At 41.6% G+C, this 27452-nt stretch overlaps 1 protein-coding gene across 4 annotated transcripts in view; it reads right to left on the bottom strand.

The window, feature by feature from the left end:
* The window catches only part of LOC143298043 (unconventional myosin-VI-like), an 80318-nt gene that overhangs the window by 22483 nt on the left and 30383 nt on the right, over positions 1-27452 (bottom strand). For 3 of the 4 annotated variants that reach the window (XM_076610704.1, XM_076610705.1, XM_076610707.1), the window contains exons 10-23: positions 22700-22883; positions 20432-20576; positions 18781-18938; positions 17859-17950; positions 16726-16798; positions 16444-16571; positions 15248-15343; positions 13906-14112; positions 12079-12172; positions 10093-10223; positions 9282-9489; positions 4677-4767; positions 2901-3051; positions 597-737 (exon numbers count right to left, since the gene is read on the bottom strand). In XM_076610704.1, coding sequence (XP_076466819.1) covers positions 597-737; positions 2901-3051; positions 4677-4767; positions 9282-9489; positions 10093-10223; positions 12079-12172; positions 13906-14112; positions 15248-15343; positions 16444-16571; positions 16726-16798; positions 17859-17950; positions 18781-18938; positions 20432-20576; positions 22700-22883 — 1899 coding nt within the window. The remainder of the gene's footprint in view (positions 1-596; positions 738-2900; positions 3052-4676; positions 4768-9281; positions 9490-10092; positions 10224-12078; positions 12173-13905; positions 14113-15247; positions 15344-16443; positions 16572-16725; positions 16799-17858; positions 17951-18780; positions 18939-20431; positions 20577-22699; positions 22884-27452) is intronic. The other variant, XM_076610706.1, reaches the window with a different exon arrangement.

The following is a 27452-nucleotide window of genomic DNA, read 5'->3' as shown; positions in this document are numbered from 1 at the left end:
CAGTGTTCGGTGGGTTATGGAAACAATGACATACCCAGCATGCAAACCCTATGGCTGCCTACATGGCAGGGCAAAAACAGTCATACACATAGAAGCCCATTCTTGCACATATGAGTGAACGTGGGAGTTGCAGAACGAAGAAGACGAAGAAGAACACAGTTTGATAAGCAACACAAAAGGCACACATAGCATAGTGTAGTATACACTTAACAAACGTGAAAGAATTCATGGCATCAAAATGGTAGTCCCTCGTAAAAAAATCTTAGAAAAATCCACTCTGATAAAAACACAAATACACTTGCAGGCAGAAAAAAGGAAAAAAGAAAATGGATGGTGCTGCTACTTTAGATTTCTCCGAGTAGTAGTTTGCACAGGACAGGGAATCAGACCCCTGCTAGAGTCTGAACCAGTGGGTCACAGAAAAGTATGTGTCACATAAACATTTTTTTTTTATTTGAAATAAAAATCAGTGACCCTGACCTCAGGTTTTCATGTGTGTATAATACAATTAAAAAAAAATTAAGATAAAAAAAATCCACAACCTTGACCTAACAAAAAAATCCATGACCCTGACCTAAAAAATCCATGACCCTGACCTGAATTTTGCGCAGGCGCTCCTGCTCCTCGGCGACCTTCTGCTGCTCCAGCTTCTTCTTGAGGTCAGCCAGACTGGTGTCCATGTTGGTCATCAGGGTGTTGGTTGTTCGCGACATCTCCTCCCGCGTCAGGTTCGTTGTCTGCACACACCGCGGCGCGTGAAATTGCATGTTTGGTGCGTATCTGTTATGTATGTGTGGGTGTATGTGTGAATGTGTGTCTTCATGTTTTACATTTATTTGCTTATTTATCATCATTGTTGTCTTATTTATTTATTTATTTACTTATTATTATTATTATTATTTTATTATTATTATTACTACTACTTTTTTATATTATAATTATTATTTATTTATTTATTTATGTAAGCTTATCTATTATTTATTCACCTTTTTTTTTCTTTTTTTTTTCTCAAGGCCTGACTAAGCGCGTTGGGTTACGCTGCTGGTCAGGCATCTGCTTGGCAGATGTGGTGTAGCATATATGGATTTGTCCGAACGCAGTGACGCCTCCTTGAGCTACTGAAACTGAAACACAGCGCGGCGCATTTCCTTTCAGTAACATGTGACGCTGTTGCTTACAGTCCAAGAGAGCTACGTTGATATGACCACGTAGCAAGATCCATCGGCCTTGCTAAAACAATCCTCCACGGCACTGCTGAGGGAAGGACATGGAGGGAGAGACAGAAGAAAAAAACCCAGATGGACTGACAACATTGCAGAAGGGACAGGAAATGCAGCTACAGAGACCCAGGATTTGACACACAACCAACAGAACTCGAGGGATCTGCACAGTTCTTCTGTGTGGCACCCCAATGACTTTACAGAGTTGAGGGAGAAAAGAGAGAGAGGGAGAGAAAAGCTTATATAGTCCAGCCAACTGCACAAGGAGTGCCAAACTATATAAACAATGCAACCATGTTAAACACAAAACTCTGTATGGGTCAGTCATGTCCGATTATAACCATCAGAATTGCAGAGGAGGCAACTGCTGTCCCAACTATCTGGGTTAGAGAATTTCATTACAGTGGAAAGGTGTCTTGTGGCATCCCCATTCTGTCCGGCAGGAGGGCTTTAGTGCGAAGCTTTATGTTTAGAATTTTAAAAAGTTTTACAAACTTGGGTCATTTTCTTAAAAACAAATTTAACTTTTTATGACCTAAAAATAGGCATGTATTTTTTCTTTTTACATATTATATATATATATATGTATAATATATATATATATATATATATATATATATATAATTATGTATATAAAGAATTGATTTTAAAAATACTTTAACAAGAGAGGCAAGGCCTTCAAGACTCATTTGTGATACACTTTTTTAAAAATCTAATCGTTAAAATGTGTTCTCTATTTGTTATGATAAAGCTTCGCGTTAAAAAAAAAAAAAAAAAAAAAGTCCTAACAAGATTCGAATTAAGTCCCCTAGCATTAATTACAGAGTACTTTTCCTTTTTTACTCTCTGCACCAAAACATTTGCAAAATAAATAAAACTTCCATGCTTAGCAAAAGAAGTTCCTGTTTGAACAAAAAATGATAATAATGACTGCTCTTGTTGTTGGGTCAGAATATCAGATCAAAGTGCCAAGTTTAGAGAATACAAAAAATATAAATATAACAGTAATATAACAGTAAATGCAGTTTGCATATAATTAGTCTTCATTTTTTATTTTTTTGTGCCCATCCCAGAGGTGTAATATTGCTTTAAACAAGATGACTGGAAAGAACTTAATTTTTCCTATTTTTATGCCTAATTTGGTGTCAACTGACAAAGTATTTGCAGAGAAAATGTCAATGTTAAAGTTTACCACGGACACACCGACACACAGACAACCGAACACCGGGTTAAAACATAGACTCACTTTGTTTACACAAGTGAGTCAAAAACCTGTAAGAACCATGCATGCTCAATGGCAGCAGCCCACTCACCCTGACAGTCTGCATGTCTTTCAACATGACCAACAATTTAAATTGTGAAGTCTTTCCAGCACAGCATCTCTGCGTACAATGAGTGACAGTGTTCGGTTTCTTGGCACAATGATTTACACATTTTTGTGACAATGTTTATATTTCTTAATCTGCTAAAAAACAACAACAAAAAAACATGGTCTTGAAGGGCAAACCAGATACCTGCACCTACAAAGTTGTCCTTTGTTTCCATTTATATTCATTTCACACATGTGCACTCATGTGTGCATGCTCGCACATATGCACATGCATGCGCATACACACACTCATACACACACATGCCTGCACACACACAAACACACACACACACACACACACACACACTCACCCTGATTTTCTGGATGAATCCACCCAGGGCCGCCTCCAGCTCCTTCACTTGCTTGGTGGCTGTTTCCTTGTCTTTCTTCATCTGACCCACGATCTGACTCATCATGCCCAGCTGAGCCTGCAAGGACTTCACCTTCTGGATCGTCTCATACCTGTGTGGAGTAGGGGGAGGAAAAACGTAGGTAACTGTATAGAATACATGTCCTTGCAAAGTTATTATTGTCATCAGTTCATTAAAGGTAGGTAGAATACATGTCCTTGCAAAATTAGTTGTCATTATAATTCATTAAAGATAGGTAAATGTGTAGAATACATGTCCTTGCAAAGTTATTATTGTCATTAGTTCATTAAAGGTAGGTAGAATACATATCCTTGCAAAGTTAGTTGTCATTATAATTCATTAAAGATAGGTAAATGTGTAGAATACATGTCCTTGCAAAGTTATTATTGTCATCAGAGTTCATTAAAGGTAGGTAGAATACATGTCCTTGCAAAGTTAGTTGTCATTATAATTCATTAAAGATAGGCAGATGTGTAGAATACATGTCCTTGCAAAGTTAACTGTCATCAGAATTCATTAAAGGTAGGTAGTTGTGTAGAATACATATCCTTGCAAAGTTTGTTGTCATCAGAGTGCATTAAAGGTAGGCAGATGTGTAGAATACATGTCTTTGCAAAGATAGGTGTCATTAGAATTCATTAAAGGTAGGTAGTTGTGTAGAATACATGTCCTGCTAAAGTTAACTGTCATCAGAATTCATTAAAGGTAGGCAGATGTGTAAAATAAATGTCCTTACAAAGTTAAATTGTCATTGGAGTGCATTAAAGGTAGGCAGATGTGTGAAGTACATGTCCTTGCAAAGTTAATTGTGATCAGTGCACATTAAGGAAGGTAGATGTGTAGAATACATCCTTCAAAAATGAATAACCACCAGAGTGCATTACTGGTTGGTAGATGTGTTAAATTCATGTCCTTGCAAAGTTAATTGTTTTGGGAGTGCATTGAAATTAGGCAGATGTGTAGAATGCATGTCCTTGGAAGTTAATTGTCATTCAAGTGTACTACTCCTGTGATTACTTTATACATCATATGGAGTAATTCTTCCACAGTGAGACTGTGCAAAATATGAAAAATGATGGTGATGATGATGATGATGATGGTGTTGGTGTTTCAACAAGAGAGAATATAACCTTCAATGCATGGGACGAAAATGTGCAGAATTCATTTGTCAGGAAATATCACTGCACAAGTGTTACTGCCAATGTTGATTGTCACTAACATCTGTGTGTGTGTGTGTGTGTGTGTGTGTGTGTGTGTGTATGTGTATGTGTGTGTGTGTGGAGAGGGAGGGAAGGAATGGGGGGCGAGTCAGGAAGAAGTGTAGAGTACATGTATTGGATACTATCACTGCATATGCGATATTGTAAATGCTGCATTGTCTCAAATCTGTATAGTCAGGTTAATCATGTAGAAAGATTGTCTTTTTTTTTTCTTCTTTGAAGTACTGTGTTCAACAATGCATGTTCCGGACATTTTTGGTGATAACTATGTCCCTCCCATGACCGATTAGCTGGTTCCTCAAAACTTTGTCAAATAAGAATTGTGTTCTTGTTTTTGTTCTCTCTCTCTCGCAATCTCTCTCTCCCTTCCTACCTCTCTCTCTCTCCCTCTTACACACACACACATGCACAGGCAAGCACGCACACACATGTCAAACACAGACACAAGACAATGTGCTGGTAACAACAAAACGGTAACAAAGGCAGGGAGACTGACTTGGGCTTGAACTTGCGGACACACATCCACATGCGGATGGACTTCTGGATCATCACAAACTGCTCAGCGCGGTAACGGATCTTGTTCTTCACTGTGACAAACAACAAAATCAATGTATTAAACTAACAAATCAAACCAAATTATGGTGCTAAGAGCCTTGCTGACCACTATGGCCATCTCAAGGCTATCGCGCTACATATCAAATTAACAAAAAGGTACAGAATATTAATAGACAACAGAGAATCATGAAGTAAACAAAATACTGCCAAACACTGATAAAAAAAACATATTCAATTAGGAGAGTAAAGGTTACCACTTATGAAACTGTACTTTTTTTTTAAACGACAGACAAACCGATCATGAGCAAGCAGAACTGATTTGGAGAGGCCTGGTAGTAAACACATCCACCTGGTGGTGTGTCCATCGAGATCGATGATGACCATCGTTGTCATCCAGCTGGGGGATGGGGGGAGGGTGGTGGTGGGGTGGGGGGGAGGATGCTCATGAATCTATCTGTGAATGCGCAGATGGCTGAATAGTCCAATCTGCGCACGAAATGTTCGCTGACAGTTGGGGCAGACAAAGACAGGCATATCATTGTCAGGGAGCTTGTTTGCCCGTGACTTTCTGGCCTGCCTCTTCTGAACAGCTGCAGCAGTCCTGTTGGCCTCGCACAACTTGGCGCCTTTGTGCACAGCAGCGCGCCATTTGTCACGGTCTACTGCAGATTCCTCCCAGGAGTCAGGGTTGATATCAAACGCTTTCAGAGAGCCTTTCAGAGTATCTCTGAAGCGCTTCTTCTGACCTCCGTGTGATCTCTTCCCTTGTTGCAGCTCGCCATAGAAGAGCCTTTTGGGCAGCCGATGGTCTGGCATGCGCGCCACGTGTCCAGCCCAGCGAAGCTGGGACTGCATCAGGATGGTGAAGATGCTGGGAAGGGTGGCTTTTGCAAGCACCTCTGTGTCTGGGGTTTTGTCTTGCCACTTGATGTTCAGTAGCTTCCTGAGGCATGTTGTGTGGAAGTGGTTCAGCTTCTTGGCATGTCGTTGGTACACTGTCCAAGTTTCGCAGGCGTACAGTAGTGTGGGGAGAACTACTGCTCTGTAGACCTTTAGCTTGGTCTCAAGACTAATGCCTCTTCTGTTCCAGACATTTGCATTGAGTCTACCAAAAGTTGCGCTTGCTCTTGCAATCCTGACATTCACTTCATCGTCGATGGTCGCATTTCGTGACAGTGTGCTGCCAAGGTATGTGAACCGCTCCACCGCACTGAGTCTCTGACCGTTGACTGTGATGTTGGGCTCAACGTAGGGTTTCCCTGGGGCTGGCTGATGGAGAACTTCAGTTTTCCTCGTGCTGATGGTAAGGCCGAAGTTCCTGCTGGCAGTAGCAAACTTGTCGACGCTGAGTTGCATGTCAGCTTCAGATCCAGCGTTGAGGGCACAATCATCAGCAAACAAAAAGTCTCTGATGATGTCTGTCATGACCTCCTTCGTTTTTGCTTGAAGCCTTCTGAGGTTAAACAACTTGCCATCTGTTCGGTACTTTAGGCCGATTCCAACATCGCCATCTCTGAAGGCATCAGTAAGCATTGCAGAGAACATGAGGCTGAACAGCGCTGGAGCCAGGACGCAGCCTTGCTTGACACCATTTGTGACAGCAAAAGGAGCAGATGTTTCGCCATTGTCCTGGACTCGAGCCTGCATGCCTTCATGGAACTGGCTGACCAAGGAAATAAATTTCCGAGGGCATCCGTACTTGGCCATGATCTTCCACAGTCCCTCTCTACTCACGGTGTCGAAGGCCTTAGTGAGGTCGACATAGGTGGAGAACAGATCAGCATTTTGCTCCTGACATTTCTCTTGCAGCTGCTTTGCAGCAAACACCATGTCGGTGGTTCCGCGCTCTTTCCGGAATCCACATTGGCTCTCAGGCAAATGACCCTGGTCAAGGTGTGCTGTGAGGCGGTTTAGTAGGATCCTGGCAAGTATCTTGCCTGCGATGGAGAGCAAGGAAATGCCCCGATGGTTATCACAGGCTTGCCGGTTCCCCTTTCGCTTGTACAAGTGAATGATAGATGCATCTTTGAAATCCTGGGGGATCGTCTCTTCTTTCCACATGAGTGAGTACAGCTGATGGAGCTTCTCAGTCAGCACAGTGCCTCCATCCTTGTAGACCTCTGCTGGTATGGAGTCTGAGCCAGGTGCTTTGCCACTGGATAGCAGACGGATTGCTTTCTGGGTCTCAAGAAGTGTTGGCGGATCGTCCAGTGCTTCGTTGATGGGGACTTGTGGGAGACGGTCTATGGCTTCATCATTTATGGAGGAAGGGCGATTTAAGACACTGTTGAAGTGCTCAGCCCAGCGTTCGAGAATTTTCTCCTTCTCGGTGATCAAGGTATTCCCATCTGCACTGAGGAGGGGGGATGATCCTGAGGATGTGGGGCCGTAGACTTCTTTTAAGGCATCATAGAACCTCTTCATATCGTGCCTGTCGGCATATCCCTGGATCTCATCAGCTTTGTCACTCAGCCACTTATCCTGCATCTGGCGTAACTTTTGCTGAACAGTCCTGCGGATGGCATCGTACGCATCCTTTTTTGATGTGGACTTTGGGTTGCTCAGGTAGGCTTGATGCAGACGGCGTTTCTCATCCAGAAGTTGCTTGATTTCATCACAGTTTTTATCAAACCAGTCTTTGTGCTTTCTGGTCATGGGTCCCAGGGTCTCTGAAGCTGTACTATATATCAGCTCACGCAGGTTCCTCCAGTCAGACTCCACATTCTGGTTGTCCAGAGAGGCGGATTCCAGACAATCTTCCAGCAGCTCCACAAAGGACTGTTTGATGGTGATTTTTTTAGGTATTCCCATCTGCACTGAGGAGGGGGGATGATCCTGAGGATGTGGGGCCGTAGACTTCTTTTAAGGCATCATAGAACCTCTTCATATCGTGCCTGTCAGCATATCCCTGGATCTCCTCAGCTTTGTCACTCAGCCACTTATCCTCCATCTGACGTACCTTTTGCTGAACAGTCCTGCGGATGGCATCGTACGCATCCTTTTTTGATGTGGACTTTGGGTTGCTCAGGTAGGCTTGATGCAGACGGCGTTTCTCATCCAGAAGTTGCTTGATTTCATCACAGTTTTTATCAAACCAGTCTTTGTGCTTTCTGGTCATGGGTCCCAGGGTCTCTGAAGCTGTACTATAGATCAGCTCACGCAGGGTCCTCCAGTCAGACTCCACATTCTGGTTGTCCAGAGAGGCGGATTCCAGACAATCTTCCAGCAGCTCCACAAAGGACTGTTTGATGGTGATGTTTTTTAGGTATTCCCATCTGCACTGAGGAGGGGGGATGATCCTGAGGATGTGGGGCCGTAGACTTCTTTTAAGGCATCATAGAACCTCTTCATATCGTGCCTGTCAGCATATCCCTGGATCTCATCAGCTTTGTCACTCAGCCACTTATCCTGCATCTGGCGTAACTTTTGCTGAACAGTCCTGCGAATGGCATCGTACGCATCCTTTTTTGATGTGGACTTTGGGTTGCTCAGGTAGGCTTGATGCAGACGGCGTTTCTCATCCAGAAGCTGCTTGATTTCATCACAGTTATCATCAAACCAGTCTTTGTGCTTTCTGGTCATGGGTCCCAGGGTCTCTGAATCTGTACTATAGATCAGCTCACGCAGGGTCCTCCAGTCAGACTCCACATTCTGGTTGTCCAGAGAGGCGGATTCCAGACGATCTTCCAGCAGCTCCACAAAGGACTGTTTGATGGTGATGTTTTTCAGCTTAGCGATGTTAAGCCGTTTTGGAGCCTTCTGGCCTTGGGGGTGTCTCTTGGGCTGGATTCGAATATTCATCTTCGAGACTACAAGGCGATGGTCTGTCCAACACTCGGCGCCGCACATGGTCTTTGTTACACGTACATCTTGCCTATCCCTTTTCCTGACGATGACATAATCGATGAGATGCCAATGCTTTGAGCGAGGGTGCATCCATGACGTCCTGTTACGGGTAGGGAGGCAGAAAACTGTGTTGGTTATCAGCAGTTCGTGCTCTTCCACCTAGGAAGCGAGGGAATACAAGTGCACAGGATCGATTCTCACACTTGCCAGTATTTTACTCCCCCTCCACTAGACCCTTGAGTTGTGGTTTGGATGCTGAGACAGAAAGAGAAAGAAAGAGAGACAGTGACCCATGTTTGATGATGGAAATAGTGAGAGAGAGAGAGAGAGAGAGACAGAGACAGACAGACAGAGACAGAGAAACAGAGAAAGAGACAAACAGACAGACAGAAGACCCACAACCCACGTTTGATGATGGAAAGAGAGAGAGAGAAAGAAAAACATGTTTGATGATGGAAAGAGAGAGAGAAAGAAAAACAAAAACAGAGACACGACAGACAGACAGACAGAGAGAGACAGACAACCCAAAACACCAGTGCAGACCACCCACGTTTGATGATGGAAAGAGAGAGAGAGAAAGAAAAACATGTTTGATGACGGAAAGAGAGAGAGAAAGAAAAACAAAAACAGAGACACGACAGACAGACAGACAGACAGACAGAGAGACAGACAACCCAAAACACCAGTGCAGACCACCCACGTTTGATGACGGACAGGGCACACCACTGCGCCTTCTTCCAGCGTGAGCACAGCAGCCACTTCTTGACCTTCTTCACCAGCTCCGCCAGATTCTCCGGGTCGCTCTTCATGATCTGGTCAAACTCCGCAAACTTGCCCGGCCGGAAGAACACCTTGGTCAGGCCGAATTTGAAGTCCTTGTCGTCCAGGCCCAGGGCTTTGAACAGTGACTGCACAGAGAGGGAGAAGTGAGAAGAGAGGTGTGGGTGGGCGTGAAGTGTAGTCACAGCACAATGGCTGGCGTAAAGTATATTGATTGAGTGTGGAATGTGTGGATTTAAAATGAAATAGCTGCTCCATAGGTAAGTATTTTCATATAGAAAGAGACAGATAGCGGAGTGTTGGCCAAGTGGTAAAGCATCCGCCTAGGAAGCAAGAGAATCTTTGCTAACACAAGAGTCTTGATGCATACAAGACAGGGGACCAGCTCAAACCCCTCATACCTTACAGAAGAGATGCATACAAGACTGAAGACCAACTCAACAAAAAAACCCATACCTTACAGAAGAGATGCATACAAGACTGAAGACCAACTCAACAAAACCCCTCATACCTTACAGAAGAGATGCATACAAGACTGAAGACCAACTCAACAAAACCCCACATACCTTACAGAAGAGATGCATACAAGACTGAAGACCAACTCAACAAAACCCCACATACCTTACAGAAGAGATGCATACAAGACTGAAGACCAACTCAACAAAACCCCACATACCTTACAGAAGAGATGCATACAAGACTGAAGACCAACTCAACAAAACCCCACATACCTTACAGAAGAGGCGCGGATCCAGGCGAGACAGCTCAGGTGGCAGGAACTTCTTGTACATGTTGTACAGCTCTGAGAACTGTGTGCGTGAGGGGTACCCCTGCTGCATCAGCTCCAGCACAGACACCATACCTGTCAGGTACAGTCATTAAGGTAATGGATTATGTTCAACACATTCATTAAGGTAATATATTATGTTCTACACCGTCGTTAATGCAATGTACTATCTTGTTTACCATACCTGTCAGGTACACAGTCATTAAGGTAATGGATTATGTTCAACATATTCATTGAGGTAATATATTATGTTCTACACAGTCGTTAATGCAATGTACTATCTTGTATACCATACCTGTCAGGTACAATCATTAAGGTAATGAATTATGTTTAACACATTCATTAAGGTAATGCATTATGTTCTACAGTCATTCATGTAATGTACTATCTTGTAAACCATACCTGTCAGGTACACAGTCATTATGTTCTACACAGTCCTTGTAATGTATTATGTTCTACACAGTTGTTAATGTTATGTGCTATCTTGTACACTATTTTGTCAGGTACACAGTCATTAAGGACTGTTATGTCAATCCAAATCATCCACACAATCATTTACACACAAACAAATGACAGAATCAAGATTTTTACATCATAAAAATCATGACAATAACCATCAGATTACTCTGTTCCCCTCACACCAATACTGTAAAAAAAAAACCCAAAAAACACCATTATATCCTTTTTTCTTTCCAACCATTTGTTTCTTTAGTCACTAAGCCCTGCACCCAAGCAATGTTCTGGTGTCAAAATTCGTCTCATTGAAATGGTTTTCATGTTGCTACATATGCATGAACCGCAAAGAAAAGGAACTCCTTCTTCTTCGTTCAAGGGCTGCAACTCCCAAGTTCACTCGTATGTACACAAGCAGGCTTTTACGAGCATGACCGTTTTTACCCCACCACGTAGGCAGCCATACTCCGTTTTTCAGGGGTGTGCATGCTGGGTATGTTCTTATTTTCTATAATCCACCGAAAGCTGAAATGGATTACAGGATCTTTAACGTGCGTATCTGGTATTTGATCTTCTGCTTGCATATCCACATGACGGGAGTTCAGACACTAGCAGGTTTGCACATATATTGACCTGGGAGATCGGAAAAGTCTCCACCCTTCACCCACCAGATTCAAACCTGGAACCTTCAGACTGAACGTCCAACACTTTAACCACTCGGCTATTATGCCCGTTGAAAGGGAAATAACAGTATTTCCAGATGTTGTCCACACGTAATTTAGAGGAAAAAACAGTATATTTTCTGTGCTTTTTCTGCAACAATATGGCATGAAAGCCTGCTGTGACCCCCCAGGGTTGAATGGATTAAAAAAAAATTTTTTTTAAAGGAGACCGGTGGGATGGACAAGAAGACTGCCAACAGAAATGGGTCAGTTTTTGTTGTCTGTTGTTACTGTTAATCTCACTTCCTGTGTTAATGAATTAATTTTTCAGTGTGAACAACGTAAATCATGATGTCTCACCAGCACTGCATTTGTATGTATGAGTGATAGCATTCCGTTTCTTGGCACACTGATTTATTCATTTTTGTGAAAAGTCTTTATTTCTTAATCTGTTCAAAAAATGGTCTTGAAGGACAAACCAGATATGTGCACCTACATATCTGTCCTTTGTTTTCATCAAAATTCATTTCACACATGTGCATGCACCCATGCACACACACATACATACGCACACACACATACCCACCCACACACACACACATTATGCCATAGGCAGGAAAACCATAAGTTTTCTTGAACTGCTTAATGTCATGTAACACACACTTTTGATTCAAGAATTTCCCAGAACAATTTTCTTGAACCAAAAAACACAATAGTTTTCCCTCCAAACCACCTTCCTGGATCCAGACAACAGAAATATATCCCAGTGCAGATACAAATAAACAAATGTAAATGAGTGAAAGAATAAGTCTGACCTGCACACTGCAGCTGACTGAGGATGTTGGCACCCTCAAACAGATGGTCCACCATCTTCAGGTTGGGCTTGATGCAACGGATGAAGTTGGTACCCTGAAAAAAATAGATAAACATCTTTTTCCTCTGCCTCTGTTTCTCTATATTTCTTGTTTGCTTGCAGCCCATCTCACCACACACGACTTTAACAGGACAAAAACAGCACCAATATCAATCATACAGAATCAGAAAAGCAGCAACAACCCCCCCCAACTCCCTCCTACCCCCATTCCCCCTCCCCCACCCCCCACCCCTACCCCCTCTCAGAAAAAACACCAGAAAAGAAATTAGACACAAGGACATTCACATTCATACACATAAACTCAGGACATACCTCAGACGCTGACCATCCTGTCAATTTAAAGCCTGATGATTAAAAAAAAAAAGTAATCTAAACACAATAATAAATATATACAATACACAAAAATATATATAATAGGTATACAAAACCAATAAATACCAGCAAGAAACTTGCACATCCTGAATGAAAAACAGAATCTATAATATAGAAAGAATGCCCCATTATGAAGTCCGGAAAAGAAAGAAAAAAAAATTCAAGGCCTTCTTTTTCTTTGTTCGTGGGCTGCAACTCCCATGTTTACTCGTATGTACATGGGTGAGCTTTTACGTGTATGACCGTTTTAACCCGCCATCTAGGCAGCCATACTCCGTTTTTGGGGGTGTGCATGCTGGGTATGTTCTTGTTTCCATAACCCACTGAACGCGGACATAGATCACAGGATCTTTAACATATGTATTTGATCTTCTGCTTGCGTATACACACCAAGGGGTTTCAGGCACAAGCAAGTCTGCACATAATTATGTTGACCTGAGAGATCAGAAAAAATCTCCACCCTTTATCCACCAGGTGCCGTTACCGAGATTCAAACTGAGACTGAAAGTCCAACGCTTTAGCCAATCGGCTATTGCGGCTGTCCCACATGTGTTTGGAAGTGCACATGTGTACTGTATAAATGCCACTATTGCTATAGATATTATCAAAACCTCACCTGTATAAATGCCCCTATCGCTATAGATTTTATTAAAACCACCTGTATAAATGCCCCTATCGCTACAGATATTTTCAAAACCTCACCCATACAAATGCCCCTATCGCTACAGTTTTTTTCATAATCTCATCTGTGTAAATGGCCCTATCGCTATAGATATTATCAAAACCTCACCTGTACAAATGCCCCTATCGCTACAGATATTTTCATAACCTCACCTGTAAAAATGCCCCTATCGCTATAGATATTATCAAAACCCCACCTGTACAAATGCCCCTATCGCTACAGATATTTTCATAACCTCACTTGTACAAATGCCCCTATCGCTACAGATATTATCAAAACCCCACCTGTACAAATGCCCCTATAGCTACAGATATCAAAACCCCACCTGTACAAATGCCCGTATCACTATAGATATTATCAAAACCTCACCTGTATAAATGCCCTATCGCTACAGATATTATCAAAACCCCACCTGTACAAATGCCCCTATCGCTACAGATATTTTCATAACCTCACCTGTATAAATGCCCCTATTGCTACAGATATTATCAAAACCTCACCTGTATAAATGCCCCTATCACGACAGATATCAAAACCTCACCTGTATAAATGCCCCTGTCGCTACAGATATTATCCAAACCTCACCTGTAAAAATGCCCCTATCACGACAGATATCAAAACCTCACCTGTATAAATGCCCCTGTCGCTACAGATATTATCCAAACCTCACCTGTAAAAATGGCCCTATCGCTACAGATATTTTCATAACCTCACCGTGGATTTCAGCTTGTCCATGAGGACCACCAGCTGTTTGCGGAACTTGCTGCCCACGCTGATGAAGTTGAGCTTGCCGGCAGTCTTGGTGGGAGGGTTCTTCCCGTCATCCGCGAAGAGGCGCTGCAGCAGAGGGTTCTTGCTGTCCTGGATCAGGAACTCCAGGGAGGCGTGCAGGGCGTCGTTGTTCTTCTCGATGAACTGGTTCTGTGGACAGCAACAAGGCACAAACCACACCTGTCAGGTACACTCTTTTCCTTTTATTTCTTTTTATGAAGAGAATAGATAAAGAAGGAGAAACAGAAATGGTAGTAGTAGTAGTAGAAGAAGGAGAAGCAGTAGCAAAGAAGAGAAAAACGAAGATGATGATGATGACGTTGTTGTTCTCGATGAACTGGTTCTGGACAGCAACAAGGCACACACCACACCTGTCGGGTGCACTCTTTTTGGGGGGGTTGTTTTTGTTTTGTTTTGTTGGTATTGCCTGAGGAAGCTCCTTCAAATTTCCTGGATCGAGCACAGGACCAATGAATATGTACAGAGCAGAATTAAGAACCTTGCTGGACCTCAGGAACCTCTCCTTTTAACTGTGAAGAGACGCAAGCTGATATGGTTTGGGCACAACACTCGACATACCAGTCTGTCCAAAACAATCATGCAAGGCACCATTGAGGGCGGGAGAAGAAGAGGAAGACAGCGGGAGAACTGGCATCAGAACATCAAACAATGGACCGGACTCCATACACGTGAGCTGCTGCCAGCGGCTGCTGACAGAGACAGATGGAGAAGGGAGGTTGCGTCTGAGGTCCTCAGGTTTCCCCCAACGACTACTCTGTAGTTATGGGCCTGAGGTGAGGTGAGGTGAGGTTGTTTTTGTTGTTTTTTAGAAGAAGAAGGAGAAAGAGAAGTAGTAGCAGTAGAAGAAGAAGAAGAAGAAGAAGAAGAAAAAAAGAAAAGTAGTAAAAAAAAAAAGAAGATGAAGATGATGTAGAAGAAGAAGAGGGAGTAGTAGTAGTAGTAGTAGTAGTAGTAGTAGTAGTCGTAGTCGTAGTAGTAGTAGTAGTAGAAGAAGAAGGAAAAGGAAAAGTAATAGAAAAAAAGAAGAAAAGAAAGATGATGATGATGATGGAGAAGAAGAAAAAGTAGCAGAAGAAAAAGAAAGAGAGGGAGTAGCAGTAGCAGTAGTAGAAGAAGAAGAAGCGGAAGAAACAAGAACAAAAACAAGGAAAATTCAATTTTCCATAGCACACCACGACAAACACACTGCCGCTCTACTTTCGTTCTTTAATCGCTGTGTGGACACAGCAGTCAGAAGGGGGAGAGAACCAAACAGACAGCTCACCGTGTGGTAACAAACAGCTCCAGCAAAGTGCCTGATGAGGAACCCCTCATCATCACGCACGTCGCGATGAGTCTTCAGCTTGGACTTGCGAGGGTGCTGAGGAAAGAAACAACAGTTTCAGAATCAAGGAGGTATCAGATCCATAAACGCTACATCACATCTGTTATAAAAAAATAAAATAAAATAAAAATCAAATGAAATTAAAAACAACAGCAGATGCCTAACCTTCACATAAACTCAACACAGCGATCAGACCTCGAGTCTTGAATCTGAGGCATGTGTGCACGGTCTGCCTCACAGCGGTCACTGCATTTTGAGTGGTCAGAACGTTTACACTGAAGAGATCAAGAGTGTTTTAAGGCAGGCATGCTGACAAGAGTGGATTTCATCCCCTTGGTGACGTTGTTTTCTCCAGCTCTTTTTGGTTGCTCATACATCGCCAGAACTGGACTGATTGTGCAGCTGTGAACACCAAGACGAAAAAGATCCCATTGGGGATGTGTGGTAATTCAATCGGACAGCCACAGTCCAGTCCATTTGGGAGGTGGCATGTATTCTGATTTCTTCACACTGGACTCCACGCCTCATGGATCCAAATCAAAGGAAACAATTCCTTACCTGAGTAAAAGAAAAATCAAAGGCAGAGATGGCAATTGATCTTGTCCTCTTTATGTGCAGATTTCTTTTTCATTAACCATATGCACTTACAACTGTGGTTCTTCCCCCATCTCAACACACATGTATGCTTCCTCACACACACACACACACACACACACACACACACACACATCTTTATTTTTTTATTGATGGCTTGCTGTAAAAAAGCAATTGTTGTTTATTCAATTTACCATCATGAAATAAAATCTTGACTTGACTTGACTTGACATGACTTCACACACACACACACACTCACATGCACACACACAGACACACACACACAATCATTCACTACCCCCATCCACATACACACACAAGAGACACAAACACACACACTCAGACGCATAATAAATAACTCACACACACACCACACACACACACACACACACACGCATGCACACACAGACAACCTCACACACACACATGAACACACACACAGTCATTCATCAACACATAAATAATCACTCACCCACACACTCACAAACATCCTTTTCAGTCCAAAGTCCACAAGAAGAACTCAAGAATTCAGTGACACTTACGCTGAGCCTGAAGTGATTCTTGTTGCGACCATGCACCTCTGATGTGAAGTGCTCTGGTTTAGGGGTGGGCAGCTTGCTCTCTTCGTCAAGGAGATCAAAGATTCCAACTCCTTTGGCTTCCACCAGCTCTGCAATGCAATACAAAACCCAACTGTACTTCAGTATGGTGGGCATCAATTGAAATCCAAAGCAAAACAAAAACAAAACAAACAGCAACGAAAATAAATAAATAAAAGAAAGAAAGAAAGATTGATCTTTCACAGACCAAGGGGCATCACTCACCGATACAGTCCTGGTTGTCTGTCCACTCGATGCGTTTCACGTTCAGGCCTTCTTTCTCGTACAGAGCTTGCTCCTGTCACATCCAAACACAATGAATAAAGTCAAGTCCGTCACAGTTTGAAAGAGCTCTTCAACTGGAAAAAATGTGCAGCAAGAACAAACATAAGGAGAACAGAAAACATGGTACCGTTTAGCATAACCGAAAACATGCGAACAGAGCCAGTGATTGACTTTTTCATGCTCCTTGGTAAAATGTATATTTACAGGTGCAAAATAGAAAAGAGCATACCAAACCTACCTTCTACCTGTTTTTACAATACAAAATTGAAGAACATAATGCAAGAATGGTATGGACAACAAATTACTTAACAACAAAGTGGCTACCCTGTAAGACTATAATTCAAGGCGCTTTCCTGAACTGTCAAAATTACAATTAAAATGTTTATAAACCTGACCAAAAATATACTTAATATTTTGATGGTTGTTTGTACAGGTGAAATAATCACCTGGCATTTGCTAATTTGCGTAGTTGTCTTTTTCTTATATATATATATATATATATATATATATATATATATATATATATATATATGTACACACACACACACACACACACACACACATATATATATATATATATCAATTAGACCAAAAAACATATGCAACCAAATTCCACAAAAGATCATCACAATCACAAAAAGTTGTAGAAAAAAACAATAAAAATCACAACACATAATCAGATTCTATCAAAAACCAGTGAAGCATTATACAGTGGTATTTACATCAAAGGGTACACATAAACACTGGCTAGATCACTTCAAATAAGTCATATTGTTCATTTTTGCAAGGGATTTTTATATTTTATAACAACAACAGAAAATAGTTTGAGAGCAAAAAGTATACATCACTTTCAAGGAAATCATAGTGGAACACAAATATATTTCCCCACAACTGAGAAGTTTTCATCTTTATAATAAACACATACTTCTTCCCACAACTGAGAGTTAAACGGATACATATCACCATCCTCACAGGTGAGCTATGAATCCAAAATACAAACATCAACACAGATAACACACACTCCTCGTTCGTCCTTTTCCCCCCTTTCTTTTCCACCAGTTTTGTGTACTTACTTCCTTGAGGATTCGCTCGTTGAAGAACTGCTGCAGTTTTTCATTACAGTAGTTGATGCAGAACTGCTCAAAGCTGTTCACCTGGAAGTACTCTGCACACACACACATTGATGACATGCATTTCTTTCTGGCATCATCTAAAAAATACTGCAAAATATAAACTAGTCAGGAACTCGCAGTTCACAAAACTGCTGTAGAGAAATCGCACTCTGGAGCACAGATTAAAAACAGAAAATAATCTGGAGCACAGATTAAAAACAGAAAATAATCTGGAGCACAGATTAAAAATGGAAAACTGTATTGAGTGAAATGAGAACAGATAAAAATATGGACAACTAAATATCAGCAAGAAATAAGGACAACTGAAGATGAATAAATAATCAGAACTCAAAATCAGCAAGTACGATAGTCATGAATTGACATGAAATCAACCTAACTCATCCAGCAATTTTCAACTTAACTTTTCAAATCCAACAATGTTCAAATCAATACAATACATCTAGCAATGTTCACATCAACCTACCACATCCAGCAATGTTCACATCAACATCCAGCAATGTTCACATCAAGCTACCACATCCAGCAATGTTCAAATCAACCTACCGCATCCAACAATATTCAACTTAACCTACCACATACAGCATGGTTCAAATCAACCTACTGCATCCAACAATGTTCAACTTAACCTACCACATACAGCATGGTTCAAATCAACCTACCACATCCAGCAATGTTCATCTCAGCCTATGAAATGATGTGTGATGAGTGTTTACATAGTAGATGTGTGTGTGCATGTGTGTGTAAATTAATTTCATGTTATATTACTTACATTTTCTTCTCTATTTCTTTTTTTTGTGAAATGTACACAGCTATTTTTTCTTACAATCACTACCGAATCCAACAAAAGGAGGAATCAACCTACCAAACCCAGCGATGTCCAGGATGCCAATGTAGGCAGTGGAGGTGGAGAAAGGAATGGCGTTGTTCACGGACACCACAATGTAGTCAAACATGCGCCCGTACACCGACTTGGACAGAGCGTCACGTGCGCTGCTCGCCTCAGACACCTTCAGGGGAACCCTGTCAGTAAGCAGAGCTTCAGTTTCAAGTTCAAGAAGGCCTCAAAACATTGTATTGCATTACTCTTTTTTTTGTCATAACAGATTTCTGTGTGTTGAATTTGGGCTGCTCTCTCCACAGAGAGAGTGCCACTCTTTTTGGTGTGTATTTTTTCCTGCCTGTAATTTTATTTGTTTTCCTATTGAAGTGGATTTTTCTACAGAATTTGCCAGGAACAACCCTTTTGTTGCCGTGGGTTCTTATACGTGCGCTGAGTGCATGCTGCTAACAGGACCTCGATTTATCACCTCATCTGAATGACTAGCATCCAGACCACCACTCCAGGTCTACTAGTGGAAGGGGAGAAAATACTGGTGACTATGGTATTCGAATCAGTGTGCTCAGATTTTCTCGTTTCCTAGGCGGACTTCAGGCCATCACTCCACATACTGCGGGCTGACACAGCTTTCTGCCCTTAAATGAATATCAAAATATGCATGCACACATGTAAGCTTTCACTCACACACACACATATTAACACATATATGTAAGCATGCAGGCGTACACACACACACACACACACACACACACACATGCATGCACACATACACATGCCAACACTACATATCCAAAGAATCCATTGCACTATGCAACCCAGCTGCTTACAGCACAGAATCTTCTGACTGAATGACGGAACACACAAACAAAGCTGACTGCACAGTTATGATTATGAAATACTACATAGCCATGTATGTCGTATGTGAGGTGTGTGTGTGTGTGTGTGTGTGTGTGTGTGTGTCGTGTGTGTGTGTGTGTGTGTGTATGTGTGTGTGTGTGTCTAAGTGTGTGTGTGTATGTGTTTGGGTTGGGTGTGTGTGTTTGTGTGTGTGTGTGTGTGCAGATTTGTGAGTGTTTTCTGCGTGTAAGTGTGTGTGTGTGCATGCGTATGGCTTATTTGGTGCTTTTATTCATATGACTTTTCACATTTGCAATTTGAAGTATTGTCTTGGTGAATACAGATACATATTTGGGTTTTTTGGCTCTCTTGCATGTCTTTTTGTGCTGATGTATGCTGTTATGCACTATTGAAAATGTACTGTTCCATGCGAGGCGACTGGAGCCCAATATATAGGGAGCTTGTGCCATATAACACTATGTTCTCTTCTTCTTCTTTTTATTATCATTATCATTACTGTCACCTTTATTATTATATAAAATACTACATAGCTATGCATGCCTTTCATATGCATGCGTGTGAATGACGGGTGCGAAAGCGCTTTGATCTGTCTCTGCACAAGATTCAGCGCTATATAAATATAATAATAATAATAACAATAATAATGCATATCAAATTCCTTGATTTTCCTAAAACCTCACTCACATCCAAAAGTAAAAATGAAAAAAATACATAAACAAATAAACGAATAAAAAGACATATGAATAAATAATGAAAATATTCCAAAAAAATTAAAAAAACAAAGACAACAATAACTTTTTTTTCCAAAAAAGCTCACTTGATAGCAGTGCCCTTGACCCCTCCCCTCGTGGCCTGCATGACCCTGGAGACGAGCGAATCACGGAGCTCCTCCCGGTCAACGCCCAGCAAGCCGGCCGCTGTGGTCAGCGAGTCCTCTGCCCCTGCTTTCACTTTGCAGCCCCCTGCACACACACACCCCATCAGTTTCAGTTTTGATGCATTCGGACAAATCCATATATACAATACAACATATCTGTTAGACAGAGCCCTGACCAGCTGCATAACCCTTAGGCCTTGAGTGCATTTATATATATATATATATAGAGAGAGAGAGAGAGAGAGAGAGAGAGAGACAGACAGACAGACAGACAGACAGACAGACAGAGACAATCAGACAGACAGATAGATAGATAGATAGATATAGATGTACATTTTTACACAGTATTTTGTCCGAGGACAACAGTTATACTGTCATGAGAGAGAGACAGACAGACAGACAGACAGACATACAGATAGATAGATAGATAAAGATGTACATTTTTACACAGAATTTTGTCCGAGGACAACAGTTATACTGTCATGAGAGAGAGAGAGAGAGAGAGAGAGAGAGACAGACAGACAGACAGACAGACAGACAGACAGATAGATAGATAGATAGATATGCATATTTGTGTATCTGTCAGAATAAATTTCTTACACAGAATTTTGTCTGAGGACAACAGTTATACTGTCATGAGAGAGAGAGAGAGAGAGAGAGAGAGAGAGAGAGAGAGAGAGAGAGAGAGAGAGAGAGAGAAACAGACATATAGATAAATATAGATATAAAAGGAAAGATATATATTTGTGCATCTGTCAGAGTAAATTTCTTTCATAGAATGTTGTCCGAGGACAACAGTTATACTGTCATGAGAGAGAGAGAGAGAGAGAGAGAGAGAGAGAGAGAGAGAGAGAGAGAGAGAGAGAGAGAGAAACAGACATATAGATAAATATAGATATAAAAAAGCTATGTATTTGTGTATCTGTCAGAGTAAATTTCTTTCATAGAATTTTGTCCGAGGACAACAGTTACATTGTCATGGGTGTGGCTGCTGTAATACAACTGCTCACAAGGCAATTCGCTGTGTAAACAAGTTTGTGTTTCCCAGTCTTATTCCCTAATGTTCTGTGTGTATAGTGTTACTATTATTCATCTCACTGATGAGTTTTTATCATCACATGTGCACGTATTTTTATTTTCAAATGAAAATAAAAATCTTAATAAGAAAGACTTTTGTGGCACACACTGCACCAACACATGCACTCACTTCCCCACACCAACCTTCAGCATCTTCGGTGATGTCCTCAAGTCAACATTGTCCAACTGAAGCCCACCCCCAGACCCCAATGCCTACCTCCAACAGCTATACATGCACTCACACACACACACACACACACACACACACACACACACACACACTCCACCTACCTAAAACTTTCTTCACCCCCCCCCCCCCAGCCCCCCGCCGCCCCCACCGCACACACACTACACCTACACACCCACCCACACCACCCTTTAGTGTCTTCAACATTGTCCTCAAAGTCAGAGGCTCAAATTCATTTCTGCCCAAATGAAGGACGCCCCCCTCACCCCAGAACCCACCCCCCACCCTTCCCTGGAAACGGAGTATGATTGCCTACAAAGCGCAGATAAAAACAGTCATACATGTCAGGGTCCACTTGTGTGTGCGAGTGTGCGTGGGAGTTGCAGTCCATGAACATAAAAAATAAATAATAAATAATAATGATATAAAAAAAACAGTTCCAAACATCTGCCCCCAAAACACACACACACACACACACACACACACACACACATAAACCTTAAGCATCTTCAAAGTTTTCTTCAAAAGTCTATATTGCCCAAGTGAAGGACCAACCTTCACCTCAGCCCCAAACACCTGGCCCTACAACATGCACACACACACACACACACACACACACACACACACACACACACTAACCTTTAGCATCTTCACTGTCATCCTGAAAGTTACCCAAATAAAGCTTCCCCCTCACCCAAGCCACCAAAGGCCTACCCCAACTACACACACACACAACACACACACAGGCACCAACCTTTTGCATCTTCAACATTTTCCTCAAAGTTGCCCAAGTAAAGGACCCCACTCACCCAAGCCTGCCCCACCACATACACACACACACTCACACAGACAAACACTTAAACGCACACACACACGCACACTCACACAGACAAACACTTAAACACACACACACACACACACACACACACACACACAAAACCAACCTTTAGCGTCTTCAATGTTGTCCTCAAAGTCAATGTTGCCCAAGTGAAGCACAGCCGCCACCAGCATGAAGATGCCCAGCTTGTCGGCATCGCTGACCCCCATCTTGGTCATGGCGTCGTCGCACACCTTGAAGTCTCTCACGTCGTCCAGCACAGGGTCGTGCAAACTGCCCAGCTTCAGGTACTGTGGGACAGGTAGGGGTGGGGCTGTTATAGCTCGGCTCCAGAGGTGAGTGAAGCATAGTTTTATTTCAAAATAGTAAAACATGATAAATCATGAAGCAAATTTTCGCACCCTTCCACTATTACAGCTCTGCTTCAGTGGTGAATGAAGTGTAATTTTTTTGTTCAAAATAATAAAACATGATATATTATGAAGCAAGTTTCCATACCCTTGCACTATTATAGATCTGCTCAAGTGGTGAATGAAGTATAATATTCTTTCAAAAATGGTAAAACATGATAAATTATAAAGCAGATCTGTGTACCCTTGCAACTTAAGCTCAAGTGCTAGCCATGGATGGAACTTTTGATATTTTCATCAATTAAAAGAAAAAAAAGTCAATGGGTACTTTTGCAGTTCTGGACCACTGGCAAATAACACATACATAGTTTGCAATACTCAAATTTTCTTTTCTAAAGCACTAGCAACGGTTGGTACCTTTAATATCTATATTGATTAAAGTCTTTTTCAGAGGGTACTTTTAAAGTTCAGGAACAGCGGTAAATAATACACACAGTATAATACAGCAGATTTTCGTTTTCCATTGCACCTTAAAATATAGACTTAACTGTAGTGGAAACTTTAACATTTTTATGAATTTAAAAAAAATCATTTTGGTGTACTTTATGGTCCAATGATAAATAAAACATGTATATCATTGTATGGCTATATTGATATTAGGACAAAGAAACAGACTGAAAACAGAATGCAGACAGACAAATGATTCACTCATGCAAATGACATGCCCTTCTTTTCTATCAGATACAATATATCACTTTGTACTCATCAAACTAACAAAGAAAAGTCTTAATACAAACTATGTACAAACTGGATGCTTTTTTTTCTATTAATATTTTCAACATTCAGCAAATCAAACTGATCAATGAAACATCCAACAATGACACTGTCGGAATTATTGATGCACTAGCTTGGAAATGATAAAGTATTATGAGCTTATTGCTGAAAGAATCACCTCCCTCCCCCTCTAAGTGTCATGAAATTAGTACCACAGAGTCAAATATATAACTGCAATCCTCCAGTTGATTCCAAAGGTGGTTGCCTCCATCTGACAGATACCCAGCATCTTACGTCTTTGAAATATAAAACCAAAACACAGAGAAAAACAACCATTTCTTGCTCCTTTACCTCTTTCACAAATCCCAGATTCCTATCAAATAATGTCAACTAAACATACCACATCACGCAGACTGCAGTATCTACAGTACTGATTTCAGAAACTACATACTTGAAGAGAACCACACTTCCACACAGTGACAACAATCAAGGGCAACAATTGTAAGGTGGACAGGATGTGTGAAGAAACACCAACACCAGTGACATGCAAACAAGAGATCACAGCAGTCTGTACAAAGCAGTGGTCTTTGAGAACAACATCACACCTCAGAGACAACAGTTAAAGTGACAATCCATAGAAAGAGAGAAAAAAAAAGAGGTTTTTTGAAAGTGCATACTAATGTGATGTAGAGAGGAAAGATTGGGGAAGAATGTTGATTAGGAAAGAAAAGAAAAGAAATTATTATTATGTACATACACACACACACACACACACACACACACACACACAAGGGGAAGAATGTTGATTAGGAAAGAAAATAAAAGAAATTATTATTATATACATACACATACATGCATACATACACACACACACACACACACACACACACACACACACACACACACACACACACACACACACACACACACACATGCATGCGCACACAATTCACACCACACACACACACACACACACACACACACACACTCACACATGCATTTTTATACACATTGTTTTTACAATGAAGTCCAAAGGTGAACATTATCTCAGACTTGTGCAAGACTTACCTGTCCCCAAACTACAATGCTATCTACATAAGCTGTGACACGAAAAGCATTTCCCGACAATAAAAACAGAGTGTAAACTTGGCCAAAAGGTCCTGTGAATATAACGAAAAATAAATCTTAACTCTCTCCATACGAACGGCGAAAGAGACGACGTTAACAGCGTTTCACCCCAATTACCATCATCAAAATATTGCAAGTGGAAGGCTCTTATACTGAAGAGGTAAATGTTGACAAAGAATACCACAATTCTGACGACGGAAGCTAAAGGTTGGGTCATTCAGACACCCACTGGACATCCGAGGGGTCTGTGTAGAGGAGAAGAGAGGACTGGCCGTACTGAGTGAGTTAAAACATTATCAATTTTTGTAGATGTGACATTTCGAGCCAGAATCATATCCATACAGCATAGATACAATCACTTTAATTTTCTGGGCGATAAAAACGTGTTTTATTCATTTTGCATGTGATTCTCAACTCCCTCATAACTTCAAACACTTGGTACAAAAATAATGGGTGTTAATTTGTACAGTAACAAGTTCAGATCTCTTCTGATCCAAGGAGGCAAACAATAATTTTTTCACCAACTTGCTACTTTGTAATGTAAGAGAGTCTAACATTTGTTTTTAACATTCCTCATTGAAAATAAGTGGATATCTGTACATTTGACACTACCGTTTGTCAGTGAAGGAAAATATCTACTCATTCTTTTTTGCACACAAAAGCTACATAGCTGTTCTCAAACCTCCCATACCTTCCACAAACCGTCCAAAAAACCAACCCAAAAATCCAAAGCATGACAATTTCTAAACACACAACTGTCTGGCAAATGCAAATGTCCCCACCACCTCTTCAACTCTTGGTCACACACATGCACACACACACACAGTGCATACACATATTAATCAGAAACTCGGGGGGAAAAGAATTCAGAATGTGGGGCAAAGAAATGACAAAATGTTCACTCACCCAAAATACAATTCCATACATACAACAAAAGAATTGCAAGAGTTTAAATCACAGAATGCATAAAAAGACATGAATACATTCTAAGCATCACCTGAATAAGTGTATGTAACCTTTTTCAATGCGTAACAGAAACAATAAATGTATGCATGCAGAAATGGTAAAGGTGACAATCTCCTCATTATTACACCATCAAAACCCTCCACCCACCAGAATGAAAAACATTATCCGTTTGTGTACTTCCCCACCATTTATTGCCTGACTGTAACTCTGGATTCCACGCTGACTGTAACTTTGGATTCCACGCTGACTGTAACTTTGGATTCCAGTCTTTGGATTCCACGCTGACTGTAACTTTGGATTCCACGCTGACTGTAACTTTGGATTCCACGCTGACTGTAACTTTGGATTCCACGCTGACTGTAACTTTGGATTCCATGACTGTAACTCTGGATTCCATGACTGTAACTCTGGATTCCACGCTGACTGTAACTTTGGATTCCACGCTGACTGTAACTTTGGATTCCAGTCTTTGGATTCCACGCTGACTGTAACTCTGGATTCCACGCTGACTGTAACTCTGGATTCCACGCTGACTGTAACTTTGGATTTCACGCTGACTGTAACTTTGGATTCCAGTCTTTGGATTCCACGCTGACTGTAACTCTGGATTCCACGCTGACTGTAACTTTGGATTCCATGACTGTAACTTTGGATTTCACGCTGACTGTAACTCTGGATTCCACGCTGTAACTCTGGATTTCACGCTGACTGTAACTCTGGATTCCATGACTGTAACTTTGGATTTCACGCTGACTGTAACTCTGGATTCCACGCTGTAACTCTGGATTCCACGCTGACTGTAACTTTGGATTCCACGCTGACTGTAACTTTGGATTCCATGCTGACTGTAACTTTGGATTCCACGCTGACTGTAACTTTGGATTCCACGCTGACTGTAACTTTGGATTCCACGCTGACTGTAACTTTGGATTCCACGCTGACTGTAACTTTGGATTCCACGCTGACTGTAACTTTGGATTCCACGCTGTAACTCTGGATTTCACGCTGACTGTAACTTTGGATTTCACGCTGACTGTAACTTTGGATTCCAGTCTTTGGATTCCACGCTGACTGTAACTTTGGATTCTACGCTGACTGTAACTTTGGATTCCACGCTGACTGTAACTCTGGATTCCAGTCTTTGGATTCCACGCTGACTGTAACTTTGGATTCCATGCTGACTGTAACTTTGGATTCCACGCTGACTGTAACTTTGGATTCCACGCTGACTGTAACTTTGGATTCCACGCTGACTGTAACTTTGGATTCCACGCTGACTGTAACTTTGGATTCCACGCTGACTGTAACTTTGGATTCCACGCTGACTGTAACTTTGGATTCCACGCTGTAACTCTGGATTTCACGCTGACTGTAACTTTGGATTTCACGCTGACTGTAACTTTGGATTCCAGTCTTTGGATTCCACGCTGACTGTAACTTTGGATTCTACGCTGACTGTAACTTTGGATTCCACGCTGACTGTAACTCTGGATTCCAGTCTTTGGATTCCACGCTGACTGTAACTTTGGATTCCACGCTGACTGTAACTTTGGATTTCACGCTGACTGTAACTTTGGATTCCAGTCTTTGGATTCCACGCTGACTGTAACTTTGGATTCTACGCTGACTGTAACTTTGGAT

The sequence above is a fragment of the Babylonia areolata genome, chromosome 23 (genome assembly GCF_041734735.1).
Source record: "Babylonia areolata isolate BAREFJ2019XMU chromosome 23, ASM4173473v1, whole genome shotgun sequence".
In the NCBI taxonomy this organism is placed as follows: domain Eukaryota; kingdom Metazoa; phylum Mollusca; class Gastropoda; order Neogastropoda; family Buccinidae; genus Babylonia; species Babylonia areolata.
The sequence above is the reverse complement of the archived record's forward strand: the minus strand, read 5'-3'. Positions and strand labels throughout refer to the sequence as shown.